The 18,739-nt window shown below is 49.8% G+C and overlaps 2 protein-coding genes across 3 annotated transcripts in view; one reads left to right on the plus strand and one right to left on the minus strand.

Annotated features, from left to right (window-relative positions):
• The first annotated feature begins 4,317 nt into the window (after positions 1-4,317).
• LOC110596801 lies at positions 4,318-5,657 on the plus strand. Of its 2 annotated transcripts, none has more exons than XM_021719149.1 (2): positions 4,318-4,561; positions 4,636-5,657. In XM_021719149.1, the coding sequence occupies exon 2, from the start codon at positions 4,841-4,843 to the stop codon at positions 5,543-5,545; it is 705 nt and encodes a 234-aa protein (XP_021574824.1). In that variant the 5' UTR covers positions 4,318-4,561; positions 4,636-4,840; the 3' UTR covers positions 5,546-5,657. The 2 variants fall into 2 exon arrangements, with proteins under 2 accessions (XP_021574824.1, XP_021574825.1); XM_021719150.1 differs by having other exon boundaries at positions 4,646-5,657.
• NCK2 (NCK adaptor protein 2) overlaps positions 4,885-18,739 on the minus strand; it is a 142,445-nt gene continuing 128,590 nt past the window's right edge. Inside the window, exon 4 of the mRNA XM_008071276.2 lies at positions 4,885-5,715. Within this exon, the coding sequence (XP_008069467.1) occupies positions 5,711-5,715 (5 nt within the window). The 3' untranslated portion in view covers positions 4,885-5,710. The remainder of the gene's footprint in view (positions 5,716-18,739) is intronic.

Genomic DNA, 18,739 nt, shown 5'->3' on the forward strand with positions numbered 1-18,739 from the left:
AGTGGCTGTACAGAAAATGCAGTTCTGCACCGGCGTTTCGGAGGCCCTTAAGGCGGAGGTTCCAGAACTAGCTGATCTGGAGGTCACGTGATGGGTGCGGAGCGCCCAGGCTTGGACCCAGGATGGACACCGAGTGGGCAGCGCCAGCCCGTGAGCGCAGGCCCTGTGCTTTGTCCAAGTTTGCTGACATTGTGGCCTCGGTCCTCAGGCCACGACCTCATCCTGGAAGGCCAACCCCCACCCCCGCTGCGCCCCCAGAAGCTCGAGTGCCGGTGTTCTCATTCCTGACTCGGGTTGATTTTGGTCACCCGGCCAAGTGCCCGCCTGTGCATCTGTTGAAAGCTGTCAGAGGCGAGATTTCTCCCCAGCTGTCAGGCTCATCCGTCTTCAGTGGCAACTCCGTATCAAGTAGCAGGACGCCGCAAAGATAGAACAGCACGAGTCTTTCCAGGCTGCTTGTATGGCTAGGAACAGCGCTGTGGGAATCAAATGGAGGTTAAGACCCATAAGGACTGACCGAAAAAGAAAAAAAAAAAAATCAAGACCACTCTAGGCATTCGGGATGAGACATTGCTATGTGGTCCGAATAAAAAGGCCTGCTGTAAAAGCTGCGTGTTGATCCCTGTGTGTCCCTAAGCCAGGGTAGGAACAGCTGTCTTCCCCAGAGGCTTCCAGGAGACCGGAATAGCACAGGCCCAAACCACCTACATGACTCTCCCGAGAGCGTGAAAAACTCAGATTACCTCCCATCTCCCGCAAAATGGAATCTGGGAGGTTGAGGGCTGTGGCTGAAGGAGCACATTTCTTAAAATCTGATTTCAGATGCAGGCGGTACACATGCATGTTGGTCACATAGGCATACTGTGTAGTGGTGGGGACGGGGTCTCAGGTGGCCCATTCCTGAGTGAACACGGTACCCCTTGTTCAGGTAATTTCTGAACCACGACCCCACCTCCCCCTTCACTGGCCCCCCGTGTCTGCCATTTCCACCTTTGAGGAGCACATTTTTTTCCCCTTTGGGTTGGAGTCTTATTCTGTCACCCACGCTCCCGGCCACCACAATCTCTACCTGCTGGGCTCAGGAGGTCCTTCCGCTTCAGCCTTCCAAATAGCTAGAACTACAGGTGTGCATTATCACACCTGGCTAATTTTTTTTTAAATTTATTGTAGACACGAGGTCTCACCATGTTGCCCAGGCTGGTCTCGAACCGGTGGGCTCAGGCGATCCTCTCGCCTCGGCCTCCCAAAGTGCTGGGATTATAGGCTTGAGCCACCGTGCCCAGCAAGGAGCACATTTTTAAATGGCTGGAACTATGGCCCCTCCAGATATGCGTGGACCACACACCTAGAGCAGTCAAGTCCGCTCGCTCAGGGCAGTGGGGATGTCACCGGACGGGAAGGGGCACAGGCTTCCTGGTCACTGGTTGCTTATTGAACTTTTGCCCAATACTCAACAGCCCAGTGTGTTGTCAGACTCAGGCTGGGAATGTTCCACTCTCCCTATCCCATCCTAAGGGAAAAACAAATGTTTGTCTCACCCAAGAGAAGCTCATTTTGAGAGATGTGAATGTGTCGCCCCTCCCCTTGGATAAGAAGGGGAGTGTCGAGGAGGGCTTTTGGTCCTGGGCTTCTAGTGAAAGACAGGTCCCAGGAATGTGTTGGAGCAACCAACACCTCTTCACACACTTGAAGAGTCTAAGTTTCGATGGTCCTCGACGGCTAGGGAGAGACCTTAGTGAGGGTCTGACAGAGTTAGCACTTCAGGGGGCCTCCGAGGAAGCCCATGGCTCACGAGGCACTGAAGAGCTCCAAGAATGGAGAAAAGTTGAACAGGTGCCTGTCACGTGGCAGGCCTGCTGGGTGGCACTGGCACAGAGCATGTACCTGGGCCACCCCAGCTAACCCTCACGCAACCCCGTGGACTGCAGAGACAGACAGCAGCCCCGCTTGACTCGTGAGCAAGCACATGCAGAGAAGCCTGGCGGCCTGCTTGAAAACCCAGGGCTGTGAAGGACAAGGGGGCACTGCCTTTATGCCTGGCCCGGGCAAGTGCCCTCTCGCCTGTGCAGGGGCAATGCCGCTCTCAGGAGAGCAGCCGGCACCCTGGGGGATGGCAGAACGGAAATAACTGCATTCGTGGCACAATCACATACCAACAACGAACAATGCTGGATTCTGCTGAGCAACGGGCCAAGACCAGACCCGTGTTTACTGAAAAGTAAGATTTTAAAATAACACTTCCAAACTTTCCTATGCTTTCAGTTCTGAACTTTGTCTTAAAAAATTAATTTGGCATGCTGGCCCTGGGTAGGAGCGGTGGTGGAGAGGCAGATTACAAACCAATCAGCACATGCAAACCAAAGCCAAGGCGGTGCCAGGACCAAAAAACGTTCTGCTTGGAAACATCGGTTTCAGTCGTTATAAAGACTCTGATCATAACGTAAGATTTTAATTTGCGATGCACTCTGAGAAAAAAGATGGGTTGTCATACCTCCCTTGAGACACCGGGTAATGGCATCTGGCCGTAAACCACATGAGAAGGGCTTGGTGGTTATGCACCCTAATTTGGCGGGATGGAACAGTATTCACATAAAATGAAGGCAGTTAAATGCAAACAAGTGAGTAAAGCCACCCAACCAGACAATGACTTTTATTGTCCTTTGCTGCCTGTGCAGGGACCAGGCAACAAACAAGATCTGTCCAGGAAATCTCTGGACAGCCAGGAAAGGGGATGGCATTGGTGCTACCTTGCTGGATCATCGGCGGCCACACTCGAAGCCACATGGGAACCCTGCCTTGACCTCCCACTCTACTGGCTCATCTGGGATGATCGATCCACTCTCCACTGGACGCCACCAGGACGTCCTGGGTGCCGAACCTTAATAAAAAATACTAGTCCCGATCGACGGCAGGCAGCTGGACACCCACAGGGCAGTTTGGGACAAGACGAAAACAACTGTCAGTGACAACTATGAGCCTTAAAGAAGTTCCTGGAGCCAAAATGTCTATCCGTCTCTTGTCCTTTAATCACTCTATTTCTTCCTGAATTGCTACACGTCGATCAAAGTCTTCTGGATGTCCAGGCACCAAGCATGTAGAGGGGTTCCGGCATCAGGTCCAAATGCCATAAACAAGCGAGACCTGAATGAGTCCGGAGGAAGCGTTTCTCCATGGATAAGGCACAGAACAGATGTATTTTGTCTAAGGTAACAATCTGCCTCATCACCTGAATGTCTTCTGCATATGACTGAGTGTCACCAACCTCAGGTGCCAGAAACCAGACCTCTACTTTATTATTATCAAAAGCCATGGGCTGAATGAGGTGGCTCATGCCTCTGATCCCAGCACTTTGGGAGGCTGAGGCAGGAGAATCGCTTGAGGCCAGGAGATTGAGACAAACCTGGGCACCATAGCAAGACCCTGTCTCTCCAAAAAAGAGAAAGAAAAAAAATAGCTCGGTGTGGTGGCGGGCACCTATAGTCCCAGATACTCAGGAGGCTGAGGCAGGAGGATCCCGTGCGCCCAGAAGTTTGAGGCTGCAGTGAGCTATGACTGTGCCACTTCACTCCAACCTGGGTGATGGAGTGAGAACCTGCCTCTAAAAAAAAAAGGAATACATTAAAACAAAGGCAACACAAAGATGCAATGCATTCATGAGGAGCAGGAATGGTAGTGAAAATGCACACGCTCATGCAATACTTCATTTCTCCTGAGATCGCTCCTGGCTGGGCTTGGGAGGCAGAGAACCGAGTGGAGCTCTGGTTTTGCGCCCCTGTCCCAGCACCTAGCAGCCAAGGGTCCTTGCACATTTATACTGTGCCTCTTTCTTCACCTGTAAATGGAACGGCAGCAGGACACATCTCCCGGGGCTGTGATGAGGAACAGAGGACTTCACACCTGGGCGTGACGCACACTTGCGGTGGTGGGCCCACCGGGCATAAGCTCTGTTTCCCAGCCTCGCATTCCCAGCGCTTGGCATGGTGCATCCGTTCGGTCAGTGCTCCCGGACGGAGAGGCAAACCCCAGCCGGCAGCGGAGGTGCTGAGTGTGAGGGCTCCGGGGAAAACAGCTCGTAAGCCGGTAACTTCCCGAGGTCAAGGGAGGCCGAGCTAGCGACCCTTGGCACTCCCTTAAGCTTCACTAATTAAAACTTATTATTTCAGCATGCAAAACTGTGGGGGCAGAAAAAGAAAACACAGCCACACATCTGCTGGGCTCCTCTCTGAAAAGGCCTCCCGTGGTGAGCAGCCGGCAGACGCTAGTCATGACTCTCCCTTAATTAAGTTTCCCCAAAGAGAAACGCACACAGAGTCTTGTCATAATGGGTTTTTTTATTACAATATCCAAAAAACTGGGTATGCAAGTGTAGGGGACCTCAAGGCCCCTTCTTCAGTCGTAGGAATGTGCCACCTCGAGACTGTATATTTAAACTAGAAAGAAGTTCAAATGGAAAGGGAAAAGAAAATGCGATTTCTCCACAAACGTTCTGTGCCCCTTACTACCAATCACATATTCTTCTGTAAACCCTGAAAAATTTCCCTGTAAAGCAAATAATATATATATATACACACACACATATGTGTGGGTGTGTGTGTGTATATATATACATATACACATATATATATACACACACACATATATATACTGTGTGTGTGTGTGTGTGTGTGTGTGTGTGTGTGTGTGTGTGTGTATAAAGTGTTGGTAGCTCCCCTTCCCCAAAGATCAGCTGTTTTCCTTAACTATCTGTATTAGTGTCAACGAACAGCTACAGAAACATATTTCTTTGAGAATTAAATATATAATTGTGAAATTCAAACAAGCCAAAGGGCAGAAAAGCACTATGTGGATGGCACATCTGGGGGTAAATGACCAAAACACCCGTCGTGCTGGGTCACCAGTTCCCTCTTTGCAGACTGACTTCCGGAAACTCTCTCTTTATTGCAAGCACAGCCCCAAGGCACTGGGCAGGGTCCTCACCGCCCTCTCACCCGGTGGGTCCAGTATTGCTATCAGTGCCCGCGGTCACTCCCTGCAGAGTCTGAGAGCTGCCGAAGGACACGGAACAGGGATGAGGGCTGCTGGGACCGGGGCCGCTGCGTCCACCGCCTGGCACGCTGAGGAGCCGGGAGCCCGGGGCGCCACCTTGGGAGTGCGCTGGAGCGCGCCCCTCCATGCGACGGCAGCTTTGGGGTGCTCGTCCCAGGTGTTCCATGAGCATGGACGATGTGGGCGGACAAGCACTGTTTCCGACCGAAATGGAGCAAGGGAACAGCCTCACCCTCGCCCCCTACCCTTGCGCTCAGCCTGGCTGGGCCTGAGTGTGGGTGTGAGGGCCTGGAGGGCTGGTGGGGACCGGAGCGACCAGCGGCCTGAACAGAAAGAGAGGCTGGGCAGAGGAAGCCCGTCAGGCCGCACCCGGTGGGCACGGCCCCTGCCGAGCGTGGCACGTGGCTGCTGCCCTGGGCCCCCGGCTCTGGGGGAGCGTGGTGGCCCTGAGGGCCTGGGGCTGGTGGCCTGGTGTCACTGCAGGGCTCTGACGAGGTAGAGCTTCTCCCCATGCTCGCTGGTGAAGATGGGCGCCTTCTTGTAGTGTTCCACCAGCTCGTCCATGGTGTGGAACCGCCTCTGCCCAATGCAGTAGACATTGTCCACAAGCTGCACCTTGAAGTGTTTGTTCTTCCCTGACGCTTTGAGAGACACGGAGAAGTCACTAGGCTGGGGAGGAAACAGAGCACGAGTTAGGCCGGGACCCGGCCGACAGTCCTGTCACCATGTGACGCACAGCTGTCTCAGGGACCACTGTCTGAATCTTCCATGGATCTAAGTCCAAACCCCTGTTCGGCTGGGATGGTCCCTCTGTCTCACTGTTTGAAGGGGCATCTGGAGCTCCCCAAGCCCGGAGAAAAACCCAACCAACGCTTAGCCCGGTCTCAGCGCCGACTGCATTTCAGGATGTGAAAGGTGGAAGAAACACACGACGGAGTGAACCACACCCCTGTGCTGACCTTGAGGCTCGGGAAACTTGAGTTTTTCCATTTCCTGAACTATTTTCTGATAAACTGGGAATCTATGAACAGTAATGCACGGGCAGCCAGCGGCTACAAGTTTCACTTCTTCCGACTTCTAACAATTAAACACTAAGCCATCGACCACTGTCTAATGCTAAGCATTTAGAAATATTAACAGTGGAAAGTTCTGGTTGCGTTTTAAAGACAGTTCATAAAAATCCCGAGGGGGCTGCTCCAGTATAGATTTTATTGAGAAATATTTAATTTCTGTGATGTGTCCGTGCCTTACTTATACTTGAGTATATTTTAAATACATGTCATTATTTTAATTAAAACTGGTCATTTATCTAATTTACGGAAAAACATGCAGGAAAATGAGGAAGTTCTTTGTAAAAAAAAAAAAAGTGCTGGCTAATCCAATACACAACGATCGCCTATTAACACTGATGCCACGCCAGGTGGGCCATGCCCTGGATGCCAATGCTCACGCATGTAGGACATAAGCTCAGCACATGGCAATCCAAGGGGGTGGATACATTGTGGCAAACTGTGGCAAGTTCTACGAAAAGAAGGAGTGGCATGAGTGAGAACAGGCCACGGAAGGCAAATCTAAGTGTGTCAGCATATGCATGTGTGTGCAGATGTGTGGGGGCATGCCAGGGCACACGTGTGTTGGGGCGGGGGCCAGGACAGGCCTCTGAAGAACGCAGGGCTGGGCCTGAGCTGTGAGGTGGGAAATGGTGGGGGAGCGTTCGGGCAGTCGGGACCTTGGTAAAGAAAGGGAGAGAGGACCTGTCCCTTTTGGGGCACTGAAGGGGCAGCGTGGCACCGAGGGGTGGAGAGGGGCCCTGACCTCCCTCAAGAACCTTGGAACCAAGCCCAGGTGCCCTCCTGGCTCCTGCCTGTGGTTCCAAGCCAGCTGACCAAAGCGTATTCCAGCCGGGTCTCGCTCCACTCCCCTTCATGTCGCTCTCGGGGCTACAGCGCCAAGGACATCCCGTCCGTGAGAGGCCCGGTGGCCTCACACCAGGGGAGCTCTCCCGGGCCCGCCCTGCAAGTGGCAGGAGCACAGCCCAAGGCGGGTCTCCGCATTTCCTCACGGAATTCCCAGACTGGCTTCCTGTCTTTCCCAAGGCCCGGGCACTTCTGCTGCCGAGACGGCAGCTCGGCCCTGTTCTGCCACCTCCCAGCAGGACCTCCAGGCACTTTAACAAGTGTCCAGGCCGTCGTCTCTTACGCCACAGCTGTCGGCACGAATGAGAAAGTTACAGTTTGTATTTACGGGTGCCTCAGCCCCAAACAGACAAAACCTTGGGGGGAAAGGTGCCATCTTATCTCCATGCTACTCTCAGGGCTGGCCTTGGAGGCGTCCCAGGACACGCGCCTGGATGAAGCTTCAGAAAAAGAGTGGAAGGTCCACCTAAGCTGAGGCCTCAGGCTTTATACAGGTTGCATTCCCAGTCACAGCTGCCGACTCTGGGTTGGGAAGGTGAGGGAGACACGGAACTTGGAGATGATTCCAGTGGGTCACGGAACCCGACGTCACGGGTGATCCCACCAACTTGCCCCGTCTATCTGCGTGACAATCTGAATAGCACCACACGTCATTCCGGGTCATCACATGACGGCACCATTCTCAGAACAGGGCTACTAAACAAGATGGATGGAAGCCAGCCTCAGTATGCTCGGTGTTACCAGCCGAGCTCGTGGCCACATGTGGTTTTGAAGGTAAAATAAGCCACAACACTCTCCGTACTGAGCAAGGCCTGAGACTCAGTGGCCGTGTCATCCGTCCTTATGGTTCAGGAGTCGGCCAGGCACACACACTGGGCACCCCAGTGCACGCAAGTCATGAACCACGCCCCCTGCTCCTAAGGGCTTCAGGGTTTCCTTAAAGCAGTTCTTATTTTCGCTTCAAGTTCCTCACTGTTAGTCTTCTGTATGTACATTCTGGGCTCGAAGTTCACCTTACTCAAAGTCCAAGCTCATGGGAGCAGTCTACCACGAGCCGGGCACTGGTTTTTATAGATACTGTCATGACCCTCCATAGAGTGGCATGCTTTTTAGTGGAGGCAGTACGGGAGTAAGTAATGGTAAATACACAACACACCTGCGCATTGTGTATTTTCATTAAGCCAAATGATCGACAGATGCTGTTCCGAATAGGGAAATTTGCTTTCTAATCGAAATTCCTCAGCTTAACATCATAGGTGTGTGTGCACATGGGTTTATAGCCGTAAAACTGATGTGGCAGCCAAGGTATTTTTCAGTTTGTAGGCTCCTGACCTGAAACCTTAAAATCAATAACACAGAACCAACGCATGCCAGGCTGAGCATTTGGGAGTGTTAATTCCAACTGAACAGATTTTTCCACAGGAAATGGAAAAATGGACAACCTATGCACGAATGCACACTGCTATGTGTTACCACTGAACACCCAGCCACACTGTGGCTAAGTCTACACATGCTCCCAAGCTCCACCACATCTGCATCTGCTGAGGACTGCTCACCAGGGCGAATCCCCAGGCCCTGCCCAGACCTGCTGAAGTAAGGACTCTGATGGGGCCCAGTCCTCAGTGCTTGAGCCCCCTGCAACCTGTGTCTTAAGAAGCCCTCCAAGGGATCCTGGGGCAATGTGAGAAGCAGTGTTGGGTGACGCTGCCCACGATGGAAGGAGGGCCAGGCCGACCCCACTCCAGTCCGCGGATACCTTTCTGATTCTGGCCTGGGAAGTCCGGCTCTGCTCCAACATTCCCCGTGGGGACTTTCTCCTGATGGGACACGCTGGTGAGAGTGCTGTAAGGTCTCTTCCCTTCTAATCCAGCTGGTCCTTGGATCAGATGGAGCTGGAACTACTCCTGACCCCAGGCCACTTCACCTCAAGAGAGACACCACGAGGCAGGGAGTGATTCCCAGGAAGTCTGCCCCATGGATCCTGTTCTCTGTGTGCTTCCTTCATGTCTGGCTTCCTCAATAGACTTAGGGCAATCAGAGACTCAGTGAATGCTAGTGGATTGACAGTATGATAGCCTACTCTAAGCTGGGCAAAGAACCTCAACACGCTTTTGAAACATGCCATCAACATGTGGGCTGAAGCTGCAGTCATCTGAAGGCTTGACTGGGGATACAGGGTCTGCTTCCAAGGTGGTCTGCTCACAGAACTGCCCGGGGCCTCTCTAGAGCTTTCTGAATGTCTTCACAGCATGGCAGCTGGCGGAGCCTCTATCAAGTGATCCCAGAAAGAGCCAAGAGGAGGCCAGGGTGCGCTTGACACCCCAGTCTCAGAAGGTGCCCACCATCACTTCTGTCACATGCTATTCATTAGAAATGAGTTGCTACGTGCGCCCATTCTCCGGCATAGAGGATCAGGCTCCACCCTCCGAAGAAAGGTATGTCAGAGAATCCATGGACATCTTTTTAAGCCATCAGAGATCCCGCACTTGTTAAAATTTTCTATGGCGGGACTGAACTCTATAACTAGCCTCAGTCCTGTATTTACTTCTCAGTCTTGAAATCTCTGTTTCCCTGCTTTAATTCCCACCTTTGTGCTTTTCCCACTGCCCATGTTTTCCTCCCCTTCCTTGTCCAACACGGTACTTACTGGGAACACAGTCATTTCTCTTTGCTGGTGACTGGGCTAATCCTTGTGTTTTCTAACATTCGGCCACTTCCTGTGATCTCCTTCTCTAGTCCTTGTAAGAAATGATTTTTCTATTCTCGTAGTTTCTGAATCGTGGCCCCAGCTGGCTGCAGCCTTTAGATGACTACAGCCTTAGCCGACATCTTGAATGCAGGTTCTGGAGAATCAACCATCAGTACAACCCATTCATTCCACCATTCTTTTTAGGAGGTCACTTTCCAAGTGGAATCTGAGGACGATTAATAGGATGGTAGATAACCGCTCTCTCTCTCTTGGGCCTTTATTATTATTATTACCATTATCATTACTATTGTTTTTGTTTTTGTTTAGGTGCCCTGTTTGAATATAATCGCTCCATGTGCAGGAACCTGATTAAACTCCACATTCCCACATTGGTCTCAGTGTCTCTGGTGTTCGATCAATGTGCTGACTCACAAATTTCGAATTTTGACCAACTCTTTTGCCACTCATTTCTTTAGGTAATTCTTGTACCTCATCTCTTTGCAATTTCTGCTTGCAACAGATGGATGCTTTAAAAAAAAAAAAGAACACCAGAGAATACACTTGTTGATACTATCTCTACAGATTTACCAGCTTGATCCACTGCCTCAAACACTTGCTGAAAAGCACCTTTGCGTTTTTGTAAAACAGATGCCCTGATCAGATATGTCTTTTCTTTGCTCAAGGTTTAATCATTGAGTTCTCATAAAGGGGGAAAAAATGGATGGGGAGAAAAGTCTTAATATCTTGCTTGTTCCTTCCTCCCTGAAGGCGTGAGTGTTAATGCGATTTTCTCGCAGCACGATGGCCATGAGGAAAGGTGGGAGGGCGTTCTCCTGACTCTTTAATAACCTTAAAACTTCTTACCTTTCACTTTTGGATTTATGAAAAGACAAGCATAGACAAGCCCTTTGAGGGATTCCCCGGCCTCCCACACAGACTGTAGACCCATCGCTGGTTGAGCTTAAGTCTCCAAGCATCAACCATCTGCATATATACTTAACACTCTCTCCACCCCCAAAGAGAGGTCACCTTGCTAGTTTCTTATCAAATGCTATCTCTTTCTTTCCTTCTGGTAAATGGATATTTTTCTCTTTTCACTTTTTTTTTTTTAAAACAGAAGGCAGCCTTCTGTTCAGAGAAGTAGTTCGTGTACCAAAAAATCTGAGAACCAATGGGCCAGAGGCAAAATGTATCCCACTGATTTAACAGTTTCTCTGTTCTTATCTCAGAAAAACCACATCTCAGTTTCATTGTTCTATTAGGTCAGGTCATCTCATACAGCCTTCTTTTAATCAAAATCTCCTCCCTGTCTATATTTATGCCACTGTTTGTCACCTGACACTACTCTCTGTTTTTATATCAGATTATCTCTTCCTTACACCAAGTGTGACCAGCCTCACCAGTACTTTTTATTCTCTTATCGAGGTATCTCTGAAATATTTACTCAACAGGCCTGAAGCCAGCTCACAGGTGACATGATCAGATATCCATCTCATTGGTTTCTGAAATAATCTTATTTACATAAATGATGAAAACTCAATCGTCAACTACAGAACAACCCCCGAAGTCCCATCTAGCTAATCCAGGCAAACGAAGTGTTCAGGTGCACGTGTGTTTATCTTTGCCATCCTCTCCAAATGTATTTCCTAAAGTTACATGTATCTTGGTGTCCAGACCTTTACAATATCATCCTTGCCATATTTTTGACTTTTTGCAGTGTCATACCTGGTGTGACTATGTGATAATCAATCTAAGTTGGGATTTTACCCTAAAACCCCACCGTGTTCAAGTGGACTTGGATCGAGCAAATTCCCACAATGTTCTCAAACCTGAGCATCAAAATGACCCAGGGGGCTTGTTCAACTGAGGCTGCAGAGCTCCACCCCAGAGTTTAAAATTCAGCAGCCTGGGGCAGGGCCGGCAAGCAGCATTCTCCAAGGTTCCCTGAGGATGCTGATGGTGCTTGTCTGGGAACCACACTTTGAGATTATTGCCATGGAAGCTAAAGATGGTTTTACGTGTGCATCCTTTTATTTGTAGCAGCATCTATGCTTGATTCTGCCATGCTTCCAACGACTATAAGAGCGTTGGGATTCCTAGACTGTAAAACAGAAGGCAGTAAGGAGGATGGGCAGGCAGAGCAGTCTGCAAGGATTCCGCCGCCAGTTATTACACACAGAACCTAATTCGCAGCGACCTGCTTCCCGTGTTATAGACTCCATAGGGATCTGAAACACTAATTTTATTACTCTATGCTGCCCTTGCCATGCCATAAATGCCAAGGAAATGCTTAGCAAGAGGCCATGAAAAGCATGCCAGATAAATGAGAGACTCCAAACGGAAATATAATTCATATGCCTAACAAATGAGGACAAGGAAAAAGCAAAGCTGAGATTAAAAGGTAATACGCTGATGCAAATCAGAGCCAAAATGAGCTACCATGTTACACCCATCAGAATGGCCATTTTATATATGTCTATGCGTACACAGTCACATGTGGCTTAACGATGAGGACACTTCCTTAGGAATGCATCGTAAGGCCATTTCGTCACTGTGCAAACATCACAGAGTGCATTTACACACACCTGGATTGCACAGCCCACCACACACCTAGGCTGTATGGTACACATCTAGCCTACTGCTCCTGGGCTACAAGCCTGTACAGCATGTGACTGTACAGAATACTGCAGGCAACTGTACCACCGTGGCAAGTGTGTATCTAAGCATAGACAGGGTGCCATAAAAATATGGTATTATAATTCTGTGGGCCCACAGTCATGTGATATATGTGATTTGTTGTTGACCAAAAACTACTACGTGGTGCATGACTGTGTGTGTGTGTGTGTGTGTGTGTGTGTGTGTAGAGAAAGAGAGAGAGAGAAAGAGAGAGAGAACAAAAAATATTGGCAAGGATGTGGAAAAACTGGAATCCTTGAGCACTGCTGGTGGGAATGTAAAATGGGGTGGCCTTTGTGGAGAACAAGATGGCAGTCCTCCAAACACTGTTCAACACCGAACTGACATTTGATCCAGCGGCTCCACTTCTGGGTATACATACAAAAGGGCAAAAAGCAGGACCTGAAGATAAATTTGTACGCCCGTGTGCACAGCAGCGTTGTCCGCAATAGCCCCAAGTGTCCACCGGCAGGGGAATAGATACACAAAATACAGAGGAATAGTACTCAACCTGAAGAAGGAAGGGTGTTCTGACTCAGGCTGCAACATGGGTGAACCTTGGGGATTTTCTGCTCCATGGAGTAAGCCAGTCACCACATGACGAATACTGGATGATTCCACTTGGATGAGGGGCCGAGGGCGGGCAGGTTCACAGAGACAGAAGCAGGACGGGGGTTACCAGGTGCGGGAAGCAGTGGGGTGGGAAGGTGGGGTTCAACAGGTCAGAGTTTCCGTTCAGAAAGATGAAAGACTTCTGGAGGGGTGGTGGTGATGGCTGCACAATGTGAATGTGCTAAATGACACTGAACCGCACACTTAAAAAGTTAACGTGCTAATTGCGATGTTATATGTATCCTGCCAGAACAAAAGCAAATGAAGGTTATGTGCTTGCCTAAAAAGACCTGAGAAATGCTGGCGGAAACGTCAGGAAACTAAAGTATCATGAAGGGCAAAGACACCATCCTCTTCCTGCCACGAAAGCCACAGCAGTGGCTGGGCGGTGTAGTCCACAGTTGGAGGAGAAGCTGGCAAAGGAGAGGTGGCAAGCTCCGGTGCAGTGTTCCCTAGCGAGGGCACAGCAGGGGTGCAAGAGGGCTCTCATCTTCAGATCACCTGTGGCTCCTGGTGGCTAATTCCAGCTTTTCTTGGGAACCGGGATGGCTGGAGAGTTGGCCCCAGGTCACAATGATCCACGAACTCTCTGAATATTAGGACTATGGCTGACTGAGGCATAATTACATTTTTCTACAAACTGCTACTTTCTCCATCTTTCAAACATACTATATGAATACTGAGTGGCTCTGGCTGGGGTACCCACTAGGCCTCTTTGAAATTAGGAATTAGGAAGAGTGGAAGGACCCCCAAAAATCAATCCTGGGAGGATCTACAAGATCATACTACAGGATCTTGTAGACCCTCCTGACACCTTAGAAACCATCTCGCGGGCAAGCACTTTCCTTCCGCACATCTTGAGGCCGACACATTAAACATTTCTTGTGGAATTTCTTCTGAAAATTGCAAAGCAATTTTTCACAGGACACCTGGCAAATTCACCCAGGGGCGGGGGGTAGGGGTGGTGGGGGAGGTGCAGGTTGGGTCTTCTGTTTAAGGAAAACAGATGTGCATGCCTTCCAGGTGATTGCCTGTGTGCAGGAAAGAAATGTGCCCCCAGTTCCAACCAGGCCACATCTACACATGCCTCTATCTGCTCACAGTGGCCACATGGGAAGTGGGAAATGGTGCTGGTGCTTCTCTTGCCCATCTGGCAAACTCTTCACTCACTGTGATCACATCCACTGCAGGAAATACAGGCCAAAGGGCCAGAATGTGCTTGCTGAGGGCCTGTGGTGTCACTTACCCCCCTCTGCGTTTCTGTGTGTGTGCGTGCGCATGGGTATGCCGTTCCAAACAAAAACCAACCCCAACGATTTATATAATTTTATCTCATTGCGAATTTAAGTGGAGTGAGTGTCAGATTGCTAGGGAGCCACATCTTTCACTTCTTCTGCAAACCAGAGAGAAGCCTACATCTATAAGACAAACGCGGCCACAGATTTTTCTGGAGCTACCAGCTGCAATTTTAGCCCCAGTGCATGATGGCCGTGGAGGGCTCAACGAACGAGGCTAGCACGTCCTAGGCCTTCTGGGAAGGACCAGGAACCACGGTCCCAAAGGTAATTAGGAACAACACACTGACCAGGTTTGCTTTTGACCATGTTGAAAGAACTAGCTTTTAAAAAGACTCCTGTGTTCACGCATCTCAGCAAATGGTACACTGCTCGTTTGTTTGTTTTGAAGGTAAGGACTGAACAGGATCTCTACAGGCTCTGGCCCACCGGGGATCAGGCGCACAGAGCAGGTGACAAGCACTCAACTTCGAGATGAGAGCTCATACACTACGTGATCCTATAGAATATTCCATCTTTAAGAATTTAATGTGCTTAAAATTAGAAATATTACCAAAATGCAGGCTTAAAACTTCCACTCGGCACTGGGCAAAAGGCCTGGCAGTGGAAAACACCTTGTTATCTTTGGAACTGGAGCAATGTCTATAGGTACTGCTTGTAGGAACCTAAGCTTTTTCTTAATATTAACTCATGTGCGAGGAACCACCTGCGTTCATGGGGCTGACCCCTGGATCTAGGAGCTTGTAAGTAAACCACCAAGGGAATCCACTGAACTGCTCCTTGTCTTCTGGGGCAACCTGCCTGGAAGCAGCTTACATGGTGCTCGGACAATTTATATTTATCTCTTTCCACTTCCCCAGTAGATATAGCTAGTTTATTATCAAACTCTAAACAGTACAAAAATAAACAGAAAAACAAGAGATACATTCCACTTAACAAAAGCTAATTGTTCTACATGAAATTAAGCTGTATGCCAATGATCATTTTTACCTTTAAACATTATTATAGTTCTTGGAAATGTAGCATTATGCAGAAATGGTTTTAACTGCGGAGAGAATGACGAACCCCTAAGGACGCATAATAGAAACCAGAGGTTTTCAAAGTGTGGTCCCTGGACCAGCGGCATCAATATCGCCAAGGAGTGTGCTAGAAATGTGAATCCTCGTGCCCCAGACCTTCTGAATTGGAAGATTGCAGGTAGGACCCAGCAATCTCTGTTTCAATAAGCCCTCAGGGGGATTCTGATACACACTATAATTTGAGAATCAACACTTAGGGAGATGAAATGATGAAATTTCCAGAAAACAGCGTTTTGGTTAGAAGTTACAATTTCTATAAGAAATACTATAACTTTAACGAAGTAGAAAGAAACCCTTCTATCTAATTCTTTTATCTCCTGGCCAAATAACTTTCATAAACTTGGGGAAAAAAAAAGGAATGAGACACCCATCGACTTTGTAGCATGGCCAATGTGTGCATAAATTCTCCTTGGCAGCAGAGATTTTCTCTTTTAGAAACAAACCTCTGCTGTATGGCCAAAGTCCTGCATCTCACATTACTGGGCTATAATACGTTCCCAGGGAAACATGCTCTCTGGGACCTGACGTTGTACAGAAAAGTGGCCTCCTAAACCTCGGGCAGGGGTGGCCCAGTCCCCTACCCCCCAGACATTGTCCTAGGTGTGCTGTCATTCTTTGGATGTCTTCACAAGGATGGGGGATGTAATGATTAAGAAAATAAAATACTGACATGTGCAGCTTACCAGGCATCTAGTCAAAGGCTGCTGTCAATGGCAAGTGTGGCTTTCCAGCCATAGCCACAGAAGCAACATGGACACATGACAATACATAGGAATTTAGGGTGAGCACAGAGGGTGAGCAGGATTTCTGGGTTCACAGGTGGAGATGTGATGATGAAGTGTGAGGAATGAGAAGCAGCGCCGTGTCACCTTTAGCTGCCAAGGACAAATGGCAACTGTAGATGGGAGGGGAGCAAAGGAGGACGAAAGATGGAAGACAGAACATTGGTAGGACTGAGGTTTAGGAAAGACAGGAGCCCGACGGGTTTGTTCACTTGTTCATTCATTGGTTAATCTAACACGCTTCCAACAGATGGTTCTGAAGACGCCCAGCAGTCACAGATGCTGGCTGGATGGCTAGGGTGAGGGTAGGGCAGTGTTTCTGCTTGTTTTCCCTGAAATATGCATCTCTTGATATGAGCCAGCAAGGGTCCAGGCTCATTTCTACTGGAATCACTCAGGATATTTAAAAAGCTGATACTCATCTGAAGATACAGTCCACAAAAACTGCCATGCCTGTTCAGAAGCCAGGCTTCCTGCAGTAAGCTCGATGAAAGGAAAGTCCAGGCCCAATGACTGCAGGAAAGGAAAAGGAAATAAAATGAAGGTGCCCGCCTCTGAGTCCTGCAGGGAGGCTGAAACCTTCGAGAACCTCTCCGAGGCCCTGGCCGTCCTGTTCAGTCGTGGACCTAAGGGCTCTGGTAGCCTTGTGGTGGCTGTGAAAGTCGTGCTCTCTCATCTGAGAAATGCCGGAATGGGCAGGAAGAAAAGATGCGTGGGGGAGGGGAAGGGAAGGGAGGGGATGGTGGTGAAGGAATAAGCAAGAGACTTTTCCAGCAGTCACAGAGGACAGCTGAGCACAGACCTGGTCATGAGCAGGAGGCAGCAAACCTGGCCTGGCTCTGCTGTCAGGAGAAAAGCAACATCCCCTCGGCACAAGGCATGCACACCAGCGGCTGGAAACAGCCCGGGTCACGGACAAGCTGCCCGCAGAGCGTGAGGCCTCACAGCGTCTCAGACCAACACAGTGCTGCTGCCATGCGCCCCAACGTCCCAGAGAGGCAGGCCCTCTCTACCCCAACAGCCCTGAAATAAAGGCCCTGGCACACACTGGATCTGTTGCTCCTTGGTTTCCTACGTTAAAGAATGAGAAATCTGGAAAGCCTCCCATAACACATGGTTAAAAGATAATGTAAACCATCGGTGCTTTGATTGTTTCAAAAAAGGAAGCTCATTCTCTAATAATGCAAGACAAATGAGACAGCGGTTCTGAGATGCAACCCGGATATTGCAGGTGTCCCTCCCTATCCAAAAGGATGTGGTCCCCAACATCAGACCATGCTGGCCACCTGCACATGTGCCGCAGAAAAGCCATAGGTCCCCAAGGCCGGCAACCCTGGCAAAAGCACCTCTGTCATCCATACTGTTCCCATGGTCTTCCTCTTCTTCCCAAATCCTGGACAGGAAGAACCATCAACGGAGCTAATGTCTCCACGCTGCGGGGTTTCCTTAGCTCCCGTCCCTTCTGAGAAGTCTCCTCAAGCTCAACATTTTAAAACCAAGATTATACTTCTTGGTTCTGCATTACACTTATCCCTCAAGCACGGTGGGTCAGGCATTTAATATAGCGATTGGTTTTCCAGCACTTTTTAAGATATGTTTCTGCTCGATACAGTTAAAAGCACTGCTGTCCCTAATTCTCTTAAGGCCTCAAATATGATCTAAGGGAAGCTATGCCATGAGCTTACGTCGCACGAGAGCGATTTAATGTGATGGCTTGCCAGAAATGATAAACCCTGGTGGCTTGATCAGAAAATCTCGGAGTTCAGATTTCAAATGCAGTTAACATTCAGGCCAACATGCCTGCCCAAGTGCATCTGAGGCTGCAGCCGACTGCGCAAAGTGGCTGTCACCATAAAGGGGTCCAGTCTCCACCACCACGATGCGCTTGCCTCACCGAAGAACAGATCACAGCGGCCTTTTTCTGAATATCTTTGAATTCCTCTCAGATCTGTCAACACAAATCCTGCATGTGCATGTACTTCCTGTGGTATTAATTCTCAGAGGATGACAATCACTGTCACACAGCCTAGTGTGACGAGTTCATACCAGTAAGCACATGCTAGTCTTACGGTGTGCATTTCAAAGGTGAAACTGAAGCCTACTGGGACCAACGAAATTCAAAACACATTGGACTCTACCTTCAAAATCCTAGCTCTGGAGGTCCCGCTATTAGATGTATTTGGGAAGGCAGCTACAAACCTGGCGGGGTCTTTCCTGAACACACACAAAAAGGCTGCCGGGTGTGACGGCCGCCCAGTTCTCCAGCCAGGCTCCCCGGAAACAGGCCCGCAGCCTGACAGAAGGGGGTTTGCAGCGGCAAGATGCATGGGTGGCCCCATCCCTCCGCTTCACTGCACGGCCCACACCGCTCAGCTCTCTCAAGAACCCTCGCCCGCTCTTCAGCTCGGTCAGTGAGTGAACTCACTGGCGCTGGCTGCCGCGGAGACGACCTTGGGATCACACGGCTCACAGGGAGAAGCCGACCAGCCGGCAAGAGGCGGTGTCAGAAACCAGGGCGGCCTCACCGAGAAGGCTGTGTGGCTGGGACACGACAGAGCGAGGAGGAGAACAGATGACCGGGGCCTCCTTCTGCACCGAACGGGAACCCCGGGAGCCAGCCAGTCCGCAAAAGGGGCAGGGGGCG

This window comes from Carlito syrichta, unplaced genomic scaffold (assembly GCF_000164805.1).
Source record: "Carlito syrichta isolate Samal-C Ts95f unplaced genomic scaffold, Tarsius_syrichta-2.0.1 Scaffold314262, whole genome shotgun sequence".
Lineage (NCBI taxonomy): Eukaryota > Metazoa > Chordata > Mammalia > Primates > Tarsiidae > Carlito > Carlito syrichta.

What these genes read in the sequence shown, in the direction of transcription:
- LOC110596801 (XM_021719149.1), top strand. Translation starts at nt 4,841, where the DNA reads ATGTGGATGGCACATCTGGGGGTAAATGACCAAAACACCCGTCGTGCT.